The 23,786-nt window shown below is 47.6% G+C and overlaps 1 protein-coding gene across 1 annotated transcript in view; it reads right to left on the bottom strand.

The window, feature by feature from the left end:
• Positions 1–760: 760 nt before the first annotated feature.
• LOC116372029 (E3 ubiquitin-protein ligase RNF19A-like) overlaps positions 761–23,786 on the bottom strand; it is a 34,461-nt gene continuing 11,435 nt past the window's right edge. The window contains exons 4-11 of the mRNA XM_031821098.1: positions 23,403–23,676; positions 10,744–10,888; positions 10,070–10,232; positions 8,009–8,123; positions 7,101–7,262; positions 6,169–6,382; positions 5,322–5,450; positions 761–5,198 (exon numbers count right to left, since the gene is read on the bottom strand). Of these exons, the coding sequence (XP_031676958.1) occupies positions 4,469–5,198; positions 5,322–5,450; positions 6,169–6,382; positions 7,101–7,262; positions 8,009–8,123; positions 10,070–10,232; positions 10,744–10,888; positions 23,403–23,676 (1,932 nt within the window). The 3' untranslated portion in view covers positions 761–4,468. The remainder of the gene's footprint in view (positions 5,199–5,321; positions 5,451–6,168; positions 6,383–7,100; positions 7,263–8,008; positions 8,124–10,069; positions 10,233–10,743; positions 10,889–23,402; positions 23,677–23,786) is intronic.

Raw genomic sequence — 23,786 nt, 5'->3', positions numbered from 1 at the left:
ATTCTTTCTTTGGCCGCCTCTCCTTCCAGTTCTCTGCTGCCAATGACTGGAACGAACTACAAAAATCTCTGAAACTGGAAACACTTATCTCCCTCACTAGCTTTAAGCACCAACTGTCAGAGCAGCTCACAGATTACTGCACCTGTACATAGCCCACCTATAATTTAGCCCAAACAACTACCTCTTTCCCAACTGTATTTAATTTTAATTTATTTATTTATTTTGCTCCTTTGCACCCCATTATTTTTTTATTTCTACTTTGCACATTCTTCCATTGCAAAACTACCATTCCAGTATTTTACTTGCTATATTGTATTTACTTTGCCATCTTGGCCTTTTTTGCCTTTACCTCCCTTCTCACCTCATTTGCTCACATTGTATATAGACTTGTTTATACTGCATTATTGACTGTATGTTTGTTTTTACTCCATGTGTAACTCTGTGTCGTTTTATCTGTCGAACTGCTTTGCTTTATCTTGGCCAGGTCGCAATTGTAAATGAGAACTTGTTCTCAACTAGCCTACCTGGTTAAATAAAGGTGTTCTCAACTAGCCTACCTGGTTAAATAAAGGTAAAATAAAATAAAAAAATAAAATGCTGGTCTGTGATTCATTAAACTAGATGGGCAGTTTCATGTCTCTACACTGTATTTCAGTTTCCTTCTCCAAGCCTCTAGAACACAGAGTCAGTCATTCAGTCGATCAGTCTCCACATTGAGACACCACCATTAACAACAACCTTAGGGAGGAGACCGACCAGGAAAAGTTTAAGAGATATTTATTTCTTTAGATATGCATTTTACACACATTGTAAAAGGAAATTAGCAAACGAATATACAGATACCTTTAAATGGCATTCTAGCCTGGTCCCAGATCTGTGTGTGTCCTCTGTCCATCTCCTTTGGTCATTACCACTTCAAACACAGATCTGGGGACAGGATCATGTCATTCTGCACAAATTAGAAAATCTATCTGGCACTAGTGTTTAAAGTATAGGAAAGGAAATGGTCAGGGCAGAGAATTAAACCAACAGGAAATGGACAGTGCAGAGAATTAAACCAACAGGAAATGGTCAGGGCAGAGAATTAAACCAACAGGAAATGGTCAGGGCAGAGAATTAAACCAACAGGAAATGGACAGTGCAGAGAATGAATCAGGGAATAAACAGACAACGTGTGTGAGGGGAGGAGAGGCAGCAGCATTTAAATCAGTCCAGAGATGTCATCATTCAGCCACGTCTTCACAGACCGGCAGGAGACACGGAACAGACGCCATGCGGTCCTGATGGCACACTACTCTCTATATAGTACACTACCTGTGCACTGTGTCGGGGAACAGACGCCATGCGGCCCTGATGGCACACTACTCTCTAGATAGTACACTACCTGTGCACTGTGTCGGGGAACAGACTGTCATTTGGGACACAGACAGGAATAGAGGGGGGGGGGGGGGGGTCAACTGATGATATCCCTGTACATACACTCTGAGCATTGCAGTACATTTATGTAACCAGTCTGGTTAACAGCAGGAGACTCTGGCCTCCTGTTATTTGCGTAGCATTTGTAAAGCGTATTAGAAAACAAACAAACAAGCAGTCTGTATACATTCCTGTGTTTATGTTGACATGTTTAACCACGCGGTGTAGACATGCTGCACCAGGTGGAGTCTGGGGGATGACAAAACAGACGTCGTCAAGGGTTACCAGGAACAAGAGTTCTCAAGAGCCTGAGTGCTGTCTTTGGTAGGCAATTGAACAAGACGTGTAAAGTCTACCACAGTATTATGAAGCCCTACTCGTCTAGTATCTCTCCTGGTCAAGAGACCATCTGAAAGCTGTTGTTTTAGCTTTTGAAAGTCTAGAAGAGGTGGAGAGATGCAGACGATTAGAAAGAGGAAAAACAGCTTTTCCTTTTCAAAAAGGCACAATGAGTAATAACCAACGTATATAAACCCTGGATTGCTGATGTTATGTGTTGGCCATTGAGATGCTTTGAAGCCACCGGTCGGCCATTTTGGCTCTCCCCAGTAGGGGATGGATTACTGATGTTATGTATTGGCCATTGAGATGCTTTGAAGCCATCGGTCGGCCATATTGGCTCTCCCCAGTAGGGGATGGATTACTGATATGTGTTGGCCATTGAGATGCTTTGAAGCCACCGGTCGGCCATATTGGCTCTCTCCAGTAGGGGATGGATTACTGATGTTATGTATTGGCCATTGAGATGCTTTGAAGCCATCGGTCGGCCATATTGGCTCTCCCCAGTAGGGGATGGATTACTGATGTTATGTGTTGGCCATTGAGATGCTTTGAAGCCACCGGTCGGCCATATTGGCTCTCTCCAGTAGGGGATGGATTACTGATGTTATGTATTGGCCATTGAGATGCTTTGAAGCCACCGGTCAGCCATTTTGGCTCTCCCCAGTAGGGGATGGATTACTGATGTTATGTATTGGCCATTGAGATGCTTTGAAGCCATCGGTCGGCCATATTGGCTCTCCCCAGTAGGGGATGGATTACTGATGTTATGTGTTGGCCATTGAGATGCTTTGAAGCCACCGGTCGGCCATATTGGCTCTCTCCAGTAGGGGATGGATTACTGATGTTATGTATTGGCCATTGAGATGCTTTGAAGCCATCAGTCGGCCATATTGGCTCTCCCCAGTAGGGGATGGATTACTGATGTTATGTGTTGGCCATTGCGATGCTTTGGAGCCACCGGTCGGCCATATTGGCTCTCCCCAGTAGGGGATGGATTACTGATGTTATGTGTTGGCCATTGCGATGCTTTGGAGCCACCGGTCGGCCATATTGGCTCTCTCCAGTAGGGGATGGATTACTGATATGTGTTGGCCATTGAGATGCTTTGAAGCCACCGGTCGGCCATATTGGCTCTCTCCAGTAGGGGATGGATTACTGATGTTATGTATTGGCGGCCATTGAGATGCTTTGAAGCCACCGGTCGGCCATTTTGGCTCTCCCCAGTAGGGGATGGATTACTGATATGTATTGGCCATTGAGATGCTTTGAAGCCACCGGTCGGCCATTTTGGCTCTCCCCAGTAGGGGATGGATTACTGATATGTGTTGGCCATTGAGATGCTTTGAAGCCACCGGTCGGTCATATTGGCTCTCTCCAGTAGGGGATGGATTACTGATATGTATTGGCCATTGAGATGCTTTGAAGCCACCGGTCGGCCATTTTGGCTCTCCCCAGTAGGGGATGGATTACTGATATGTGTTGGCCATTGAGATGCTTTGAAGCCACCGGTCGGTCATATTGGCTCTCTCCAGTAGGGGATGGATTACTGATATGTATTGGCCATTGAGATGCTTTGAAGCCACCGGTCGGCCATTTTGGCTCTCTCCATTAGGAGCAGGCCTCCATAGGAATGAATGGAATTCTACAGTGTTTCAATCAAATGTTTCCAGGACAACATTACATGTATTTTGTTTTGTTTTTGTTTTAGTGGGGACAGGAACATTAATCTAAAAAGGAAAATGTTATATATTATTTTATTTGTACGTTTAGCTCACATTATATAATGTAAAAGTATTAAGGTGTCTGTAGTGGAATACATGTTGTTAAAACCAATTAATAAATACATTTCTTTAGCTTCCAAAACATTGTTTTATACAATGGAGGGGGGGAAGAGCCAAGATGGAGGCACGGTGGCTTCAACACAGCGCCCCCTGTCAGTCATCTAGTGTATATATAAATCATTGGTTATAACAGATATGAAAGTGATCTTATTATGTGTGAGGTGAAAGCTTCTTCAGCCTGAAAAAAAAAAATATTTTACTGATGGTTGAAAAATATTTGTTAAACAATTTCAAGGAAGTGGCTCTCTCATTGGTGGGTTGTGGCTATTATAATTAACCCTTCATCCATCTTTGGGATGTTTAAACCATGGCCTTCCAGAGACCCAGCTCTACTTCTACCTAGCAACAGTACTCTGCTCCAGTACTTTGTCCCTCTCAGCTAGCCGTAGATAGAATAGTTTGTCCCTCTCAGCTAGCCGTAGATAAACTACTACCAGGCTTTTAAATTCCTTCCAGCGGACTAGTATTGAATTATAATAAGTACAAATCATCACTTAACAGAAGTGGTTTAATTATAAACTCATTTTAAAACTGAAGAGAACACGAAGGATAGTATTGCCCGGTTCATATTAAAAGTTCAACTTGGCGTTTTGAGAGCTTGAAGGTTCCTGAACGTTGCGTCCTGATCCCCAGCTTGACTGACAGTCCGCCCTGGGGGTCAGTGACGGGTCTCTTTCACTCCTGCTTGTGAGGAGGGACAGCAGCCAGTCAGAACACTGTCACATGACAGGAAACAACAGCCTTCACCTTGCTGTTTCTCCACTGCTTCATTTCCACACTTCAGAAATGTCCATTTAAAGCTTTTGTCTTCTGGGGAAGAAAGAAAAATAATAATAATTCTGTGAAACCAAAAACTGGTGTTTTTAAGGTCAGATGTCAGTCTGAATACAGGAGGTCTGGAGCAGGCTGGAGGGACGGGCCTGCAGGTTGTCGTTGTTCTCCTGCAGCAGCTGTCCAACGGGAAGGGCTCCTCCTGTAATACAGTCACAATCTGCCTTCGTAGGACACACCTGGTTGATGTTTTCCTCTGCTATCAGACACAGAGGGGAGACGGACACCTCGGGACAGGGCGAGGAGACTGGGGAGTGAGGCTGGGAGAGGACACCTCGGGGTGAGGGTAACGCCTCCAGCCGGTCTCCCTCTACTTCAGGCAGAGGGCTGACTGTGGCGAAGCGGCTGTGGTAGTCAGACGAGGATCCATGGCTGCAGGACGTCTTCATGATCTCCAGGTCAGAGCCGCCGCTGAACTCTGATAAGTGGGAGGAGTGAGAGTCGGCTACGGAGGGCAGAGAGCCGCTGAGGGAGGGAGAGTCAAACTCTGAGGAGTTGGTGCTCTGCTGCTCAAGGAGACGAGCGTCCATATCCTCCCTCGTCTCCTGGATCTTACAGCCTCCTCCCTTCTTCAGCTTGCTTTTACTCTTCTTCCCCGAGGAGGAGGAGGACTTGGCGGTGCCATCCTGGCCCTCTGAGGGGCATCCAGAGTGGCAGGACCAGCCACAGCGCCCAGCGTCTCTCCCATCATCCATAGTGTGGTCGTGTAGTTGACCAGCAGACTTACCCGGCTCTATGTCCACCTGCACCTCCATACTGGTCCCGTCTCTACACAAAACACCACCAGACAGAAAGGAAGAGACAAGTGGAACACATGTCTACAGGAGAGAGACAAGTCCTCTGTGGAGATATCATTGGAATGTTAATGTTTCTAAAAGACACGGCCCTGACCTGTAGTTGAGAAGGGATCCAGCCATTGCTTTGGTGCTAGCGTTGTCACTGATTGTCCCCAAGCTGAAGGTGGCCGACTCTCCACTCAGACTACACCTCTCCTTCTGAACATCAGCCTGGACCTCCAACCTGGAGCAGGGGAGAGGGGGAGGAGAGAGGACAGGACCGGGGGGGGAGGAGAGAGGACAGGACCGGGGGGAGGAGAGAGGACAGGACCGGGGGGAGGAGAGAGGACAGGACCGGGGGAGGGATCAGACCTGGTTTATTTTTCCAGTCACAATACAAGGTGCATACAGCCAGATGGACGCTGACCCGTTGAGGTAGCCGACCCCAACGCTGACCTGGGACTGACCCTGTAAAACAACACCTATCATACTACTGACCCTGTAAAACAACACCTATCATACTACTGGGACTGACCCTGTAAAACAACACCTATCATACTACTATGACTGACCCTGTAAAACAACACCTATCATACTACTATGACTGACCCTGTAAAACAACACCTATCATACTACTATGACTGACCCTGTAAAACAACACCTATCATACTACTGGGACTGACCCTGTAAAACAACACCTATCATACTACTATGACTGACCCTGTACAACAATACCTATCATACTACTGGGACTGACCCTGTAAAACAACACCTATCATACTACTATGACTGACCCTGTACAACAATACCTATCACACTACTGACCCTGTAAAACAACACCTATCACACTACTGGGACTGACTCATGTGACTGTTTGTCTCTTGAAAAAAAAAAAAAAAGTTTTTATCTCAACGAGACTAACCTGGTTGAATAAAGGTTCAAACCAATCCAAAAGTACTGACCTGTTCAGGTAGTTGACCATGGCGCTGCCAGACAGAGATCCTGTGATGCTGGCCCCAGCCAGGGCCATGGTGGAGGCATTCTCACTCAGGTTGTCCCTCATGGCGCCCATCCGGTCCACGTGGCTCCCGCTGGCACTCAGACTGCCCGTCATGCCCCCCACGCTACCTTCTCCGATGCTGGGGTTGTTCCTGGTGTCCGCCACAGAGGTCGTGTCTGAGGAGACAGGGGAGAGAGCAGGAGTTCATCAGAGCCGCTCTATAAACTAAAAGACAAGGTCTTTCTCTTGTTGGTACTCTCCCTTCTCCGGCCTCGTCTTTTCTAGGTGGTCTGTAACAAGGTCTTTCATTGGTTGGTTCTCTCCCTTCTACGGCCTCGTCTTTTCTAGAAGGTCTGTAACAAGGTCTTTCTCCTGTTGGTTCTCTCCCTTCTACGGCCTCGTCTTTTCTAGAAGGTCTGTAAACAAGGTCTTTCTTCTGTTGGTTCTCTCCCTTCTACGGCCTCGTCTTTTCTAGAAGGTCTGTAAACAAGGTCTTTCTTCTGTTGGTTCTCTCCCTTCTACGGCCTCGTCTTTTCTAGAAGGTCTGTAGTCAAACCTCACCTTCTGAACATTCTCCTCCTCTAGGAGGGTCAGAGGTCATCAGAGTCCAGTCACAATGAGGCAGCTAACACAACTCATTCAGACTAAACACCAGGTTGCTCACAGTGTGTGTGTGTGTGTGTGTGTGTGTCTCTCTGTGTGTGTCTGTCTGTGTGTGTGTCTCTCTGTGTGTGTGTGTGTCTCTCTGTCTGTGTGTGTGTGTGTGTGTGTGTGTGTGTGTGTGTGTGTGTGTGTGTGTGTGTGTGTGTGTGTGTGTGTGTGTGTGTGTGTGTGTCTCTCTGTGTGTGTGTGTGTGTGTGTGTGTGTCTGTCTGTGTGTGTGAGAGAGACGTACCAGTAGCTTGCGCCCCGCTCCCTGCGGTCATCTGGTTCTCGTCATCAAACTCGATGCGGACCCCTTTCCCGTTACCAGTGGAGACCCCACAGCCCCCGCTGCGACACAGAGAGATGGGCACCACGCCATACACGTACGCCAGCATGATGGGCACGCCGATGCCTGGACACACACACACACACACACACAGAGAGACAGTTAACCACCTCACACCCTGGGGAGGGACCATGATGGGCACGCCGATGCCTGGACACACAGAGAGAGAGACAGTTAACCACCTCATACCCTGGGGAGGGACACCAGACAACCAGCAGAGACCACTGTGTCTCCTAAGAGCAGTCGGTCACTACTAGCTCATCTAAACAACCAGAGATCCCTGTGTTAACAGGGCCCCGGGGGGGAGACAGGCCCCGGGGGGGGGGGGGGGACTCCAGCCACATGCTGGTAGATGTTGGCATTGTCTGGTAGAATGTCTATTCTTCCCAGCCATATTGGCAGGTGGTCACACAGAGAATTTGGGATCTTTAATCAAATCCAAAGTGGAAAAGAAAAACGTCTGTGTTTTGTTTTAACATGACAGGGGACATGATGACAGACAGAGTACAGTATACTGACCACAGGGGACATGATGACAGACAGAGTACAGTATACTGACCACAGGGGACATGACAGACAGAGTACAGTATACTGACCACAGGGGACATGACAGAGTACAGTATACTGACCACAGGGGACATGACAGACAGTACAGTATACTGACCACAGGGGACATGATGACAGAGTACAGTATACTGACCACAGGGGACATGACAGACAGAGTACAGTATACTGACCACAGGGGACATGACAGACAGTACAGTATACTGACCACAGGGGACATGATGACAGACAGAGGACAGTATACTGACCGACAGAGACGGCTGCCACCACAGGAGACATGATGACAGACAGAGTGACTCCTCCTGCTATCACCAGGTTCCTCCTGTGAGGAGAGATGTCCTTCCCCTCATAGCGGTTATAGATCTAACAGACAGACAGACAGACGGGTTAGAGGTCAGAGGTTATAGGTCAGACAGAGTGACTCCTCCTGCTATCACCAGGTTCCTCCTGTGAGGAGAGATGTCCTTCCCCTCATAGCGGTTATAGATCTAACAGACAGACACAGACGGGTTAGAGGTCAGAGGTTATAGGTCAGACAGAGTGACTCCTGCTATCACCAGGTTCCTCCTGTGAGGAGAGATGTCCTTCCCCTCATAGCGGTTATAGATCTAACAGACAGACAGACGGACATACAGGGGTTAAAGGTCAGGGGTTATAGATCTGACAGACATACAGGGGTTATAGGTCAGGGGTTATAGATCTGACAGACATACAGGGGTTATAGGTCAGACAGACTGGGTTAGAGGTCAGAGGTTATAGATCTGACAGATGGAGGTTAAACGTCAGGGGTCATGGATCTGACAGATGGGGGTTACAGGTCAGGGGTCATGATCTGACAGATGGGGGTTAGAGGTCATGGATCTGACAGATGGAGGTTAAACGTCAGGGGTCATGGATCTGACAGATGGGGTTACAGGTCAGGGGTCATGATCTGACAGATGGAGGTTAGAGGTCATGGATCTGACAGATGGAGGTTAAACGTCAGGGGTCATGGATCTGACAGATGGGGGTTACAGGTCAGGGGTCATGATCTGGCAGATGGAGGTTACAGGTCAGGGGTCATGGATCTGACAGACAGGGTTAGGTCAGGGGTCACCGTACTGTGAGGAGAACCATGACTCTCGACTTACTGAAAACACATCACGAGTGATGCAATGGTTCCATCTATTGGCTATCTGTATTATTCTGTCTGTGTTCATATAAAACAACTGTATTATTCTGTGTTCATATAAAACAACTGTATTATTCTGTCTGTGTTCATTTAAAACAACTGTATTATTCTGTGTTCATATAAAACTGTATTATTCTGTCTGTGTTCATTTAAAACAACTGTATTATTCTGTCTGTGTTCATATAAAACAACTGTATTATTCTGTCTGTGTTCATATAACACAACTGTATTATTCTGTGTTCATATAACACAACTGTATTATTCTGTGTTCATATAAAACAACTGTATTATTCTGTGTTCATATAAAACAACTGTATTATTCTGTCTGTGTTCATTTAAAACAACTGTATTATTCTGTGTTCATATAAAACAACTGTATTATTCTGTGTTCATATAAAACAACTGTATTATTCTGTCTGTGTTCATATAACACAACTGTATTATTCTGTGTTCATATAAAACAACTGTATTATTCTGTGTTCATATAAAACAACTGTATTATTCTGTGTTCATATAACACAACTGTATTATTCTGTCTGTGTTCATATAAAACAACTGTATTATTCTGTCTGTGTTCATTTAAAACAACTGTATTATTCTGTCTGTGTTCATTTAAAACAACTGTATTATTCTGTCTGTGTTCATATAAAACAACTGTATTATTCTGTCTGTGTTCATATAAAACAACTGTATTATTCTGTCTGTGTTCATTTAAAACAACTGTATTATTCTGTCTGTGTTCATATAAAACAACTGTATTATTCTGTGTTCATATAAAACAACTGTATTATTCTGTCTGTGTTCATATAAAACTGTATTATTCTGTGTTCATTTAAAACAACTGTATTATTCTGTGTTCATTTAAAACAAGCCTGTGTAATCATTGACTCGTACACAGTAGTTGTTGGGAACAACGCTGCAGGTTAAGTTTTCCGGTACATTCCTCCACCTTTAGTCCACGAGCTTATTATCATCTTTCTGGTTGAACAGACGACTAGACTTCCACCTGATCATCCCGTTTACAGCACAGACCCATTACTGATGAACGGCTTCTCTGTTGTCTGGTCATCTGTCTGTCAACACGACGGCTGACGTCATCTGATGACCTCAGTCTGCCGTGTGTTTAGGGTCAGCTCACCTTCCTCCCCACGTACACAGGGATGCCTATGATCATGGCGGGGACGGCGATGCCAGCGATCAGAGCGATGCCCACCGGAGCGCCCACCAGCGTGCCCAGCTGCCACAGAATCTTCTTCTTCCTGCTCCACGGCTTCCTGCCCCAGAAGGTACATCCTGACGGGCTGGGGAGGACGGACAGAGATGATTACAACCCAACCCTGACGGGCTGACCAGGGGACAGAGATTATTACAACCCAATCCTGACAGGCTGGACAGAGATGATAACAACCCAACCCTGACAGGCTGACCAGGGGACAGAGATGATAACAACCCAACCCTGACAGGCTGGGGAGGACGGAGAGAGATGATTGCAACCCAACCCTGACAGGCTGACCAGGGGACAGAGATGATTACAACCCAACCCTGACAGGCTGACCAGGGGACAGACATGATTACAACCCAACCCTGACAGGCTGACCAGGGGACAGAGATGATAACAACCCAACCCTGACAGGCTGACCAAGAGACAGAGATGATTACAACCCATCCCTGACAGGCTGACCAGGTGACAGTCTAGGGCATATAGCCTAGCAGAACTCTGGCTATTCAGAGGCAGAATACTGTGGTTACTGTATAGATAGTGATGTACGACTCCCTGAGTGTTGACAGACTCCTCACCCCTCTGCCTCTCACCTCAGGTAGTGCAGGTCAGAGATCTCCTTCATGCAGAGCCAGCAGAACTCACAGCCGCACACGGCGCAGGTCATGTGGTTACAACTGCCGTCGTTCATCTTGATGATGTAAGCAGCGCAGCGCGGACAGGGCTTGATGTCATCGGCTACGGATGAAGGAATAGAAACGCCGTGTTTGTTGTTAAAACAGAGGACCACACCTCCCCTTAAATCCCAGACAGCATATACACCCTCTTCTTCGTCTAGAACATTCCCAACCTGCCAGAGGCAGTATTCCCGGTTCCCATCTGGCCACACAAGGAGCTCGGTGGGAGAGGGAAAGACTATGTCATCTATTTTAGGATAAGGCTGTAACGTAACAAAATGTGAAAACTTTCTGAATGAATGTATCCCAGTTGAAAACCTTTTGTTTGTTCTTCTCTGACATAGAAAACAAATAAATAAATATAAATATAATAAATATTATAAATATATATTAAATATAATATAAATTATAAATATATATTAAATATAATATAAATTATAAATATATATTAAATATAATATAAATATAATAACAAATATAATAATATCATATAAATATAATAACATAATATAATATAAATATAATATAAATATAATATAATAACATAATATAATATAAATATAATATAATATAATATAAATATAATATAATATAAATATAATATAATATAAATATAATATAATATAAATATAGTATAAATATAATAAAATATAATAACATAATATAAATATAATAATATAATATAAATATAATAACAAAATATAATATAATAATATAATATAAATATAATAACAAAATATAATATTATATAAATATAATAACATAATATAATAACATAATATAATATAAATATAATAATATATAAATATAATAACATAATATAATAACATAATATAATATAAATATAATAATATATAAATATAATAACATAATATAATAACATAATATAATATAAATATAATAATATATAAATATAATAACATAATATAATAACATAATATAATATAAATATAATAATATATAAATATAATAACATAATATAATAACATAATATAATATAAATATAATAATATATAAATATAATAACATAATATAATAACATAATATAATATAAATATAATAATATATAAATATAATAACATAATATAATATAAATATAATAATATATAAATATAATAACATAATATAATAACATAATATAATATAAATATAATAATATATAAATATAATAACATAATATAATAACATAATATAATATAAATATAATAATAATATAAAATCATTTCACCAGCGTCTTATTTCACAGGGCTTCATTCCATGTTTCCTTCCACAGGAGCCAGGAGAGATAAAAACGTCCTCTCACTGTCAACTACATTTATTTTCAGCAAACTTAACATGTGTAAATATTTGTATAGGCCCTTCTCCACAGATAGCTCAGTTTGGCTGTGCGGCCGGCCAGCTCTCTGTGCGGCCGGCCAGAGTCTTGGTGGTTCCAAACTTCTTCCATTTAAGAATGATGGAGTCCACTGTGTTCTTGGGGACCTTCAATGCTGTAGAAATATTTTGGTACCCTTCCCCAAGATCTGTGCCTCGACACAATCCTGTCTCGGAGCTCTACGGACAATTCCTTCGACCTCATGGCTTGGTTTTTGCTCTGACGTGAACTGTCAACTGTGGGGGACAGGTGAACTGTCAACTGTGGGGGACAGGTGAACTGTCAACTGTGGGACCTTTAATTAGGTATTTCTGTTTTTAATTTTTTATACATTTGCTAACATTTCTAAAAACCTGTTTTGCTTTGTCATGAAGTATTGTGTGTAGATTGACGAGGGGGGAAAAAAACGAATTTAATCCATTTTAGAGCACTTTCTGCCAGTCCTGTCTGGTCCAGCGACGGTGGGTTTGTGCCCATAGGCAACGTTGTTGCCGGTGATGTCTGGTGAGGACCTGCCTTACAACAGGCCTACAAGCCCTCAGTCCAGCCTCTCTCAGCCTATTGCGGACAGTCTGAGCACTGATGGAGGGATTGTATGTTCCTGGTGTAACTCGGGCAGTTGTTGCCATCCTGTACCTGTCCCGCAGGTGTGATGTTCGGAAGTACCGATCCTGTGCAGGTGCTGTTACACGTGGTCTGCCAATGCGAGGACGATCAGCTGTCCGCCCTGTCTCGCTGAAGCGCTGTCTTTGGCGTCTCACAGTACAGACATTGCAATGTATTGCCCTGGCCACATCTGCAGTCCTCATGCCTCCTTGCAGCAGGCCTAAGGCACGTTCATGTAGATGAGCAGGGACCCTGGGCACATCTGCAGTCCTCATGCCTCCTTGCAGCAGGCCTAAGGCACATTCATGTAGATGAGCAGGGGCCCTGGGCACATCTGCAGTCCTCATGCCTCCTTACAGCATGCCTAAGGCACGTTCATGTAGATGAGCAGGGGCCCTGGGCACATCTGCAGTCCTCATGCCGCCTTGCAGCCTAAGGCACGTTCATGTAGATGAGCAGGGACCCTGGCCACATCTGCAGTCCTCATGCCTCCTTGCAGCAGGCCTAAGGCACGTTCATGTAGATGAGAAGGGACCCTGGGCACATCTGCAGTCCTCATGCCTCCTTGCAGCAGGCCTAAGGCACGTTCATGTAGATGAGCAGGGACCCTGGGCACATCTGCAGTCCTCATGCCTCCTTGCAGCAGGCCTAAGGCACGTTCATGTAGATGAGAAGGGACCCTGGGCACATCTGCAGTCCTCATGCCTCCTTGCAGCAGGCCTAAGGCACGTTCATGTAGATGAGCAGGGACTCTGGGCATCTTTCTTCTGGTGTTTCTCTTCATGTAATGGCATGAAAAAAAATGCTGATTATGATCAATGACTTCAGAAGTAACAAGTTGCCCAGTACAGGAAATCCTGACTTGTACCCTCGTTTCTAGAAAGACCCAGAGATATCAGTGTCCAGAAGACACCTGCACCAGGTGAGTCAGGTCCCCTTGTAGAACCCTCCAGTGGTAGATCATCAGTGTCCAGAAGACACCTGCACCAGGTGAGTCAGGTCCCCTTGTAGAACCCTCCAGTGGTAGATCATCAGTGTCCAGAAGACACCTGCACCAGGTGAGTCAGGTCCCCTTGTAGAACCCTCCTAGTGGAAGATCATCAGTGTCCAGAAGACACCTGCACCAGGTGAGTCAGGTCCCCTTGTAGAACCCTCCAAGTGGGAAATCAGTGTCCAGAAGACACCTGCACCAGGTGAGTCAGGTCCCCTTGTAGAACCCTCCAAGTGGGAAATCAGTGTCCAGAAGACACCTGCACCAGGTGAGTCAGGTCCCCTTGTAGAACCCTCCAGTGGTAGATCATCAGTGTCCAGAAGACACCTGCACCAGGTGAGTCAGGTCCCCTTGTAGAACCCTCCAGTGGTAAATCAGTGTCCAGGTGACACCTGCACCAGGTGAGTCAGGTCCCCTTGTAGAACCCTCCAAGTGGGAAATCAGTGTCCAGAAGACACCTGCACCAGGTGAGTCAGGTCCCCTTGTAGAATCCTCCCAGTGGTAAATCATCAGTGTCCAGAAGACACCTGCACCAGGTGAGTCAGGTCCCCTTGTAGAACCCTCCTAGTGGTAAATCATCAGTGTCCAGAAGACACCTGCACCAGGTGAGTCAGGTCCCCTTGTAGAACCCTCCAGTGGTAGATCATCAGTGTCCAGAAGACACCTGCACCAGGTGAGTCAGGTCCCCTTGTAGAACCCTCCAGTGGTAGATCATCAGTGTCCAGAAGACACCTGCACCAGGTGAGTCAGGTCCCCTTGTAGAACCCTCCAGTGGCAGATCATCAGTGTCCAGAAGACACCTGCACCAGGTGAGTCAGGTCCCCTTGTAGAACCCTCCAGTGGTAGATCATCAGTGTCCAGAAGACACCTGCACCAGGTGAGTCAGGTCCCCTTGTAGAACCCTCCAGTGGTAGATCATCAGTGTCCAGAAGACACCTGCACCAGGTGAGTCAGGTCCCCTTGTAGAACCCTCCAGTGGTAGATCATCAGTGTCCAGAAGACACCTGCACCAGGTGAGTCAGGTCCCCTTGTAGAACCCTCCAGTGGTAGATCATCAGTGTCCAGAAGACACCTGCACCAGGTGAGTCAGGTCCCCTTGTAGAACCCTCCAGTGGTAGATCATCAGTGTCCAGAAGACACCTGCACCAGGTGAGTCAGGTCCCCTTGTAGAACCCTCCAGTGGTAGATCATCAGTGTCCAGAAGACACCTGCACCAGGTGAGTCAGGTCCCCTTGTAGAACCCTCCAGTGGTAGATCATCAGTGTCCAGAAGACACCTGCACCAGGTGAGTCAGGTCCCCTTGTAGAACCCTCCAGTGGTAGATCATCAGTGTCCAGAAGACACCTGCACCAGGTGAGTCAGGTCCCCTTGTAGAACCCTCCTAGTGGAAGATCATCAGTGTCCAGAAGACACCTGCACCAGGTGAGTCAGGTCCCCTTGTAGAACCCTCCAAGTGGGAAATCAGTGTCCAGAAGACACCTGCACCAGGTGAGTCAGGTCCCCTTGTAGAACCCTCCAGTGGTAGATCATCAGTGTCCAGAAGACACCTGCACCAGGTGAGTCAGGTCCCCTTGTAGAACCCTCCTAATGGAAGATCATCAGTGTCCAGAAGACACCTGCACCAGGTGAGTCAGGTCCCCTTGTAGAACCCTCCAAGTGGGAAATCAGTGTCCAGAAGACACCTGCACCAGGTGAGTCAGGTCCCCTTGTAGAACCCTCCAGTGGTAGATCATCAGTGTCCAGAAGACACCTGCACCAGGTGAGTCAGGTCCCCTTGTAGAACCCTCCAGTGGTAAATCAGTGTCCAGGTGACACCTGCACCAGGTGAGTCAGGTCCCCTTGTAGAACCCTCCAGTGGTAGATCATCAGTGTCCAGAAGACACCTGCACCAGGTGAGTCAGGTCCCCTTGTAGAACCCTCCAGTGGTAGATCATCAGTGTCCAGAAGACACCTGCACCAGGTGAGTCAGGTCCCCTTGTAGAACCCTCCAGTGGTAGATCATCAGTGTCCAGAAGACACCTGCACCAGGTGAGTCAGGTCCCCTTGTAGAACCCTCCAGTGGTAGATCATCAGTGTCCAGAAGACACCTGCACCAGGTGAGTCAGGTCCCCTTGTAGAACCCTCCAGTGGTAGATCATCAGTGTCCAGAAGACACCTGCACCAGGTGAGTCAGGTCCCCTTGTAGAACCCTCCTAGTGGAAGATCATCAGTGTCCAGAAGACACCTGCACCAGGTGAGTCAGGTCCCCTTGTAGAACCCTCCAAGTGGGAAATCAGTGTCCAGAAGACACCTGCACCAGGTGAGTCAGGTCCCCTTGTAGAACCCTCCAGTGGTAGATCATCAGTGTCCAGAAGACACCTGCACCAGGTGAGTCAGGTCCCCTTGTAGAACCCTCCTAGTGGAAGATCATCAGTGTCCAGAAGACACCTGCACCAGGTGAGTCAGATCCCCTTGTAGAACCCTCCAAGTGGGAAATCAGTGTCCAGAAGACACCTGCACCAGGTGAGTCAGGTCCCCTTGTAGAACCCTCCAGTGGTAGATCATCAGTGTCCAGAAGACACCTGCACCAGGTGAGTCAGGTCCCCTTGTAGAACCCTCCAGTGGTAAATCAGTGTCCAGGTGACACCTGCACCAGGTGAGTCAGGTCCCCTTGTAGAACCCTCCAAGTGGGAAATCAGTGTCCAGAAGACACCTGCACCAGGTGAGTCAGGTCCCCTTGTAGAACCCTCCAGTGGTAGATCATCAGTGTCCAGAAGACACCTGCACCAGGTGAGTCAGGTCCCCTTGTAGAATCCTCCCAGTGGTAAATCATCAGTGTCCAGAAGACACCTGCACCAGGTGAGTCAGGTCCCCTTGTAGAACCCTCCTAGTGGTAAATCATCAGTGTCCAGAAGACACCTGCACCAGGTGAGTCAGGTCCCCTTGTAGAACCCTCCAGTGGTAGATCAGTGTCCAGAAGACACCTGCACCAGGTGAGTCAGGTCCCCTTGTAGAACCCTCCAGTGGTAGATCATCAGTGTCCAGAAGACACCTGCACCAGGTGAGTCAGGTCCCCTTGTAGAACCCTCCAGTGGTAGATCATCAGTGTCCAGAAGACACCTGCACCAGGTGAGTCAGGTCCCCTTGTAGAACCCTCCAGTGGTAGATCATCAGTGTCCAGAAGACACCTGCACCAGGTGAGTCAGGTCCCCTTGTAGAACCCTCCAGTGGTAGATCATCAGTGTCCAGAAGACACCTGCACCAGGTGAGTCAGGTCCCCTTGTAGAACCCTCCTAGTGGAAGATCATCAGTGTCCAGAAGACACCTGCACCAGGTGAGTCAGGTCCCCTTGTAGAACCCTCCAAGTGGGAAATCAGTGTCCAGAAGACACCTGCACCAGGTGAGTCAGGTCCCCTTGTAGAACCCTCCAGTGGTAGATCATCAGTGTCCAGAAGACACCTGCACCAGGTGAGTCAGGTCCCCTTGTAGAACCCTCCAGTGGTAAATCAGTGTCCAGGTGACACCTGCACCAGGTGAGTCAGGTCCCCTTGTAGAACCCTCCAAGTGGGAAATCAGTGTCCAGAAGACACCTGCACCAGGTGAGTCAGGTCCCCTTGTAGAACCCTCCAGTGGTAGATCATCAGTGTCCAGAAGACACCTGCACCAGGTGAGTCAGGTCCCCTTGTAGAACCCTCCAGTGGTAGATCATCAGTGTCCAGAAGACACCTGCACCAGGTGAGTCAGGTCCCCTTGTAGAGCCCTCCAGTGGTAGATCATCAGTGTCCAGAAGACACCTGCACCAGGTGAGTCAGGTCCCCTTGTAGAACCCTCCAGTGGTAGATCATCAGTGTCCAGAAGACACCTGCACCAGGTGAGTCAGGTCCCCTTGTAGAACCCTCCAGTGGTAGATCATCAGTGTCCAGAAGACACCTGCACCAGGTGAGTCAGGTCCCCTTGTAGAACCCTCCAGTGGTAGATCATCAGTGTCCAGAAGACACCTGCACCAGGTGAGTCAGGTCCCCTTGTAGAACCCTCCTAGTGGAAGATCATCAGTGTCCAGAAGACACCTGCACCAGGTGAGTCAGGTCCCCTTGTAGAACCCTCCAAGTGGGAAATCAGTGTCCAGAAGACACCTGCACCAGGTGAGTCAGGTCCCCTTGTAGAACCCTCCAGTGGTAGATCATCAGTGTCCAGAAGACACCTGCACCAGGTGAGTCAGGTCCCCTTGTAGAACCCTCCTAATGGAAGATCATCAGTGTCCAGAAGACACCTGCACCAGGTGAGTCAGGTCCCCTTGTAGAACCCTCCAAGTGGGAAATCAGTGTCCAGAAGACACCTGCACCAGGTGAGTCAGGTCCCCTTGTAGAACCCTCCAGTGGTAGATCATCAGTGTCCAGAAGACACCTGCACCAGGTGAGTCAGGTCCCCTTGTAGAACCCTCCAGTGGTAAATCAGTGTCCAGGTGACACCTGCACCAGGTGAGTCAGGTCCCCTTGTAGAACCCTCCAAGTGGGAAATCAGTGTCCAGAAGACACCTGCACCAGGTGAGTCAGGTCCCCTTGTAGAACCCTCCAGTGGTAGATCATCAGTGTCCAGAAGACACCTGCACCAGGTGAGTCAGGTCCCCTTGTAGAATCCTCCCAGTGGTAAATCATCAGTGTCCAGAAGACACCTGCACCAGGTGAGTCAGGTCCCCTTGTAGAACCCTCCTAGTGGTAAATCATCAGTGTCCAGAAGACACCTGCACCAGGTGAGTCAGGTCCCCTTGTAGAACCCTCCAGTGGTAGATCATCAGTGTCCAGAAGACACCTGCACCAGGTGAGTCAGGTCCCCTTGTAGAACCCTCCAGTGGTAGATCAGTGTCCAGAAGACACCTGCACCAGGTGAGTCAGGTCCCCTTGTAGAACCCTCCAGTGGTAGATCATCAGTGTCCAGAAGACACCTGCACCAGGTGAGTCAGGTCCCCTTGTAGAACCCTCCAGTGGTAGATCATCAGTGTCCAGAAGACACCTGCACCAGGTGAGTCAGGTCCCCTTGTAGAACCCTCCAGTGGTAGATCATCAGTGTCCAGAAGACACCTGCACCAGGTGAGTCAGGTCCCCTTGTAGAACCCTCCAGTGGTAGATCATCAGTGTCCAGAAGACACCTGCACCAGGTGAGTCAGGTCCCCTTGTAGAACCCTCCTAGTGGAAGATCATCAGTGTCCAGAAGACACCTGCACCAGGTGAGTCAGGTCCCCTTGTAGAACCCTCCAAGTGGGAAATCAGTGTCCAGAAGACACCTGCACCAGGTGAGTCAGGTCCCCTTGTAGAACCCTCCAGTGGTAGATCATCAGTGTCCAGAAGACACCTGCACCAGGTGAGTCAGGTCCCCTTGTAGAGCCCTCCAGTGGTAGATCATCAGTGTCCAGAAGACACCTGCACCAGGTGAGTCAGGTCCCCATCCATTGACTGGTCCACAATGTTTACTCTATATTGTTCCAATCATTAGTTCCTAACAAGAAATCTGACGCCACCTGAAGCTTTAGGGGACTGTCATTGGAACGTTGTGTCCAAACCAAGAATCACCATCCAAGTCAACAGTGGAGTTTCATTCAAATAAATAAAGTCAGGGTTTAAGGCCTGGGTTTATTACGGCCTGGGTTTATTACGGCCTGGGTTTATTACGGCCTGGGTTTATTACGGCCTGGGTTTATTACGGCCTGGGTTTATTACGGCCTGGGTTTATTACGGCCTGGGTTTATTACGGCCTGGGTTTATTACGGCCTGGGTTTATTACGGCCTGGGTTTATTACGGCCTGGGTTTATTACGGCCTGGGTTTATTACGGCCTGGGTTTAAGGCCTGGGTTTAAGGCTTGCAGTAGTAATGTTGTTAGTGTACAGTTTGTGGTCGTCCATCCATTAACGTTCCTGTGAATTCATTAAATTAGTTTAGCACTTACGGACTGACTGGGCAGATGGTTCCCAGCCTGCAGGTCCAGCTTCCCCGGCCCCCTGTGTTCGCCCCTCGGGATCAGGAGGTCCAGCCTCCCCGGCCCCCTGTGTTCGCCCCTCGGGATCAGGAGGTCCAGCCACCCCGGCCCCCTGTGTTCGCCCCTCGGGATCAGGAGGTCCAGCCTCCCCGGCCCCCTGTGTTCGCCCCTCGGGATCAGGAGGTCCAGCCACCCCGGCCCCCTGTGTTCGCCCCTCGGGATCAGGAGGTCCAGCCACCCCGGCCCCCTGTGTTCGCCCCTCGGGATCAGGAGGTCCAGCTTCCCCGGCCCCCTGTGTTCGCCCCTCGGGATCAGGAGGTCCAGCTTCCCCGGCCCCCTGTGTTCGCCCCTCGGGATCAGGAGGTCCAGCTTCCCCGGCCCCCTGTGTTCGCCCCTCGGGATCAGGAGGTCCAGCTTCCCCGGAAATGTAGAAACCTCTCCCAGTCGGGATCTCTGGTAGGAGAGAGGTTCTGAAGTGGCGTTATGACTCAATCTGTGTGGGACTCGGCCGATCTGATAAACACCCTCTCAAAATGTTTGGTTGCTCTTCAGATGTTGCTTCAGCTGGGAGGACATCCACTTTATCGTCGACCCCCCTGAAATGTAACCTTCACGACTCCTGGGTCCTGGGCCTCTCTTCTCTCATCCTTTCAGTGGCCAGACTCCTGGGTCCCGGCCTCTCTTCTCTCATCCTTTCGGTGGACAGCAGCTCTGACACCAGCTCACAGCACAGCCCCTTGGCCAGCAGCTCTGACACCAGCTCACAGCACAGCCCCTTGGTGAGCAGCTCTGACACCAGCTCACAGCACAGCCCCTTGGTGAGCAGCTGACACCAGCTCACAGCACAGCCCCTTGGTGAGCAGCTCTGACACCAGCTCACAGCACAGCCTCTTCGTGAGCAGCTGACACCAGCTCACAGCACAGCCCCTTGATGAGCAGCTGACACCAGCAGCTCCCTCATCTTTTCTGCTGTGTCTTCGTTGTCCTCATCAGACAGGACTATTATAGATACTATACGTCTGGGTACAACCGGTTCGTTGGGTTCTATTTTGGGGTTGTTCAAATTTCTTCCACAATACTATCCATTCTTGGACCCCCCCCCGGGTCAATACCAATCACAGATTTCTTTAGTTTTCTGCTCCAAATCGATGTTCTAAGAGCATCTTCTCCAGGTCGTCATGGAGACCATTCACCTTCCTGTTTATTTGCTTGTCCATTGAACAACTTCCCATCGTTCACTATACCAGCAGCGTGGTTTTCACCGAAGAGAGTCTCCGCTTGGTTACTTTCCACCAGACCTTTAGCAGCAGACTGCTCGCGTACGGTTAAACATAGACGACTGGTTTTAAAGTCATTCAACTAACTTTAGGAAGTTTAAAACAATAGATTTACATACTTGTTTTCAAAGTTTTTTTATTTGGTCCAAAGCACTCTCTTAGACCTAAACCTCAACTGGAGTGTGTTTCTCTCTCTTAGACCTAAACCTCAACTGGAGTGTGTTTCTCTCTCTTAGACCTAAACCTCAACTGGAGTGTGTTTCTCTCTCTTAGACCTCAACCTCAACTGGAGTGTGTTTCTCTCTCTTAGACCTAAACTGGAGTGTGTTTCTCTCTCTTAGACCTAAACCTCAACTGGAGTGTGTTTCTCTCTCTTAGACCTCAACCTCAACTGGAGTGTGTTTCTCTCTCTTAGACCTCAACTGGAGTGTGTTTCTCTCTCTTAGACCTAAACCTCAACTGGAGTGTGTTTCTCTCTCTTAGACCTCAACCTCAACTGGAGTGTGTTTCTCTCTCTTAGACCTAAACCTCAACTGGAGTGTGTTTCTCTCTCTTAGACCTAAACCTCAACTGGAGTGTGTTTCTCTCTCTTAGACCTAAACCTCAACTGGAGTGTGTTTCTCTCTCTTAGACCTAAACCTCAACTGGAGTGTGTTTCTCTCTCCTAGACCTAAACTGGAGTGTGTTTCTCTCTCCTAGACCTCAACTGGAGTGTGTTTCTCTCTCCTAGACCTCAACTGGAGTGTGTTTCTCTCTCTTAGACCTAAACCTCAACTGGAGTGTGTTTCTCTCTCTTAGACCTCAACTGGAGTGTGTTTCTCTCTCTTAGACCTAAACCTCAACTGGAGTGTGTTTCTCTCTCTTAGACCTCAACCTCAACTGGAGTGTGTTTCTCTCTCTTAGACCTAAACTGGAGTGTGTTTCTCTCTCTTAGACCTAAACCTCAACTGGAGTGTGTTTCTCTCTCTTAGACCTCAACCTCAACTGGAGTGTGTTTCTCTCTCTTAGACCTCAACTGGAGTGTGTTTCTCTCTCTTAGACCTAAACCTCAACTGGAGTGTGTTTCTCTCTCTTAGACCTCAACCTCAACTGGAGTGTGTTTCTCTCTCTTAGACCTAAACCTCAACTGGAGTGTGTTTCTCTCTCTTAGACCTAAACCTCAACTGGAGTGTGTTTCTCTCTCTTAGACCTAAACCTCAACTGGAGTGTGTTTCTCTCTCCTAGACCTCAACTGGAGTGTGTTTCTCTCTCCTAGACCTCAACTGGAGTGTGTTTCTCTCTCCTAGACCTCAACTGGAGTGTGTTTCTCTCTCTTAGACCTCAACTGGAGTGTGTTTCTCTCTCTTAGACCTCAACTGGAGTGTGTTTCTCTCTCTCAGACCTAAACCTCAACTGGAGTGTGTTTCTCTCTCTTAGACCTCAACCTCAACTGGAGTGTGTTTCTCTCTCTTAGACCTAAACTGGAGTGTGTTTCGCTCTCTTAGACCTAAACCTCAACTGGAGTGTGTTTCTCTCTCTTAGACCTCAACCTCAACTGGAGTGTGTTTCTCTCTCTTAGACCTCAACTGGAGTGTGTTTCTCTCTCTTAGACCTAAACCTCAACTGGAGTGTGTTTCTCTCTCTTAGACCTAAACCTCAACTGGAGTGTGTTTCTCTCTCTTAGACCTAAACCTCAACTGGAGTGTGTTTCTCTCTCTTAGACCTAAACCTCAACTGGAGTGTGTTTCTCTCTCCTAGACCTCAACTGGAGTGTGTTTCTCTCTCCTAGACCTCAACTGGAGTGTGTTTCTCTCTCCTAGACCTCAACTGGAGTGTGTTTCTCTCTTAGACCTCAACTGGAGTGTGTTTCTCTCTCTTAGACCTCAACTGGAGTGTGTTTCTCTCTCTTAGACCTCAACTGGAGTGTGTTTCTCTCTCTTAGACCTCAACTGGAGTGTGTTTCTCTCTCTTAGACCTCAACTGGAGTGTGTTTCTCTCTCTTAGACCTCAACTGGAGTGTGTTTCTCTCTCTTAGACCTCAACTGGAGTGTGTTTCTCTCTCTTAGACCTCAACTGGAGTGTGTTTCTCTCTCTTAGACCTAAACCTCAACTAGAGTGTGTTTCTCTCTCTTAGACCTAAACCTCAACTGGAGTGTGTTTCTCGCTCTTAGACCTAAACCTCAATTGGAGTGTGTTTCTCTCTCTTAGACCTAAACCTCAACTGGAGTGTTTCTCTCTCTTAAACCTCAACTGGAGTGTGTTTCTCTTAGACCTAAACCTCAACTGGAGTGTGTTTCTCTCTCTTAAACCTAAACTGGAGTGCGTGTTGATCATCTTGTGCGCGCGTTGATCATCTTGTGCGCGCGTTTATCATCTTGTGTGTGTGTATGTGTTACCTGCAGCACCACTCTCCTGGCTGTAGCTAAGAGACGAGGAGCTGAAGGTGCGTAGCCTCAGGCTCTGGGCTCTCTGCTGCCGGGCGGCATCACACGTCTGGTTGGGGTGCCACAGCTGTTTACAGTGGTAACAGAACTCCGTGCCACACCCCTCACGCCCACACGTGATCTTAGGACAGCTGGCACAGCCAAAGGCAATGACTGCATACCTACAAAACCAGAGGGAGAAACAGGTCAGGGTTCTATCTTCCAGGACAGAAAGGGACAACGCTCTCTGTGCTCAATGTCCAGGAGTCTCTGCCTGAGTCGTCAGAACACCCCCTGTTTCTAGCGATGTTCATTCATTCAGCTTCCAAAAAATATAGCTTGTACTAATTCAGCCCA

This window comes from Oncorhynchus kisutch, unplaced genomic scaffold (genome assembly GCF_002021735.2).
Source record: "Oncorhynchus kisutch isolate 150728-3 unplaced genomic scaffold, Okis_V2 scaffold3856, whole genome shotgun sequence".
NCBI lineage: Eukaryota > Metazoa > Chordata > Actinopteri > Salmoniformes > Salmonidae > Oncorhynchus > Oncorhynchus kisutch.
The sequence above is the reverse complement of the archived record's forward strand: the minus strand, read 5'-3'. Positions and strand labels throughout refer to the sequence as shown.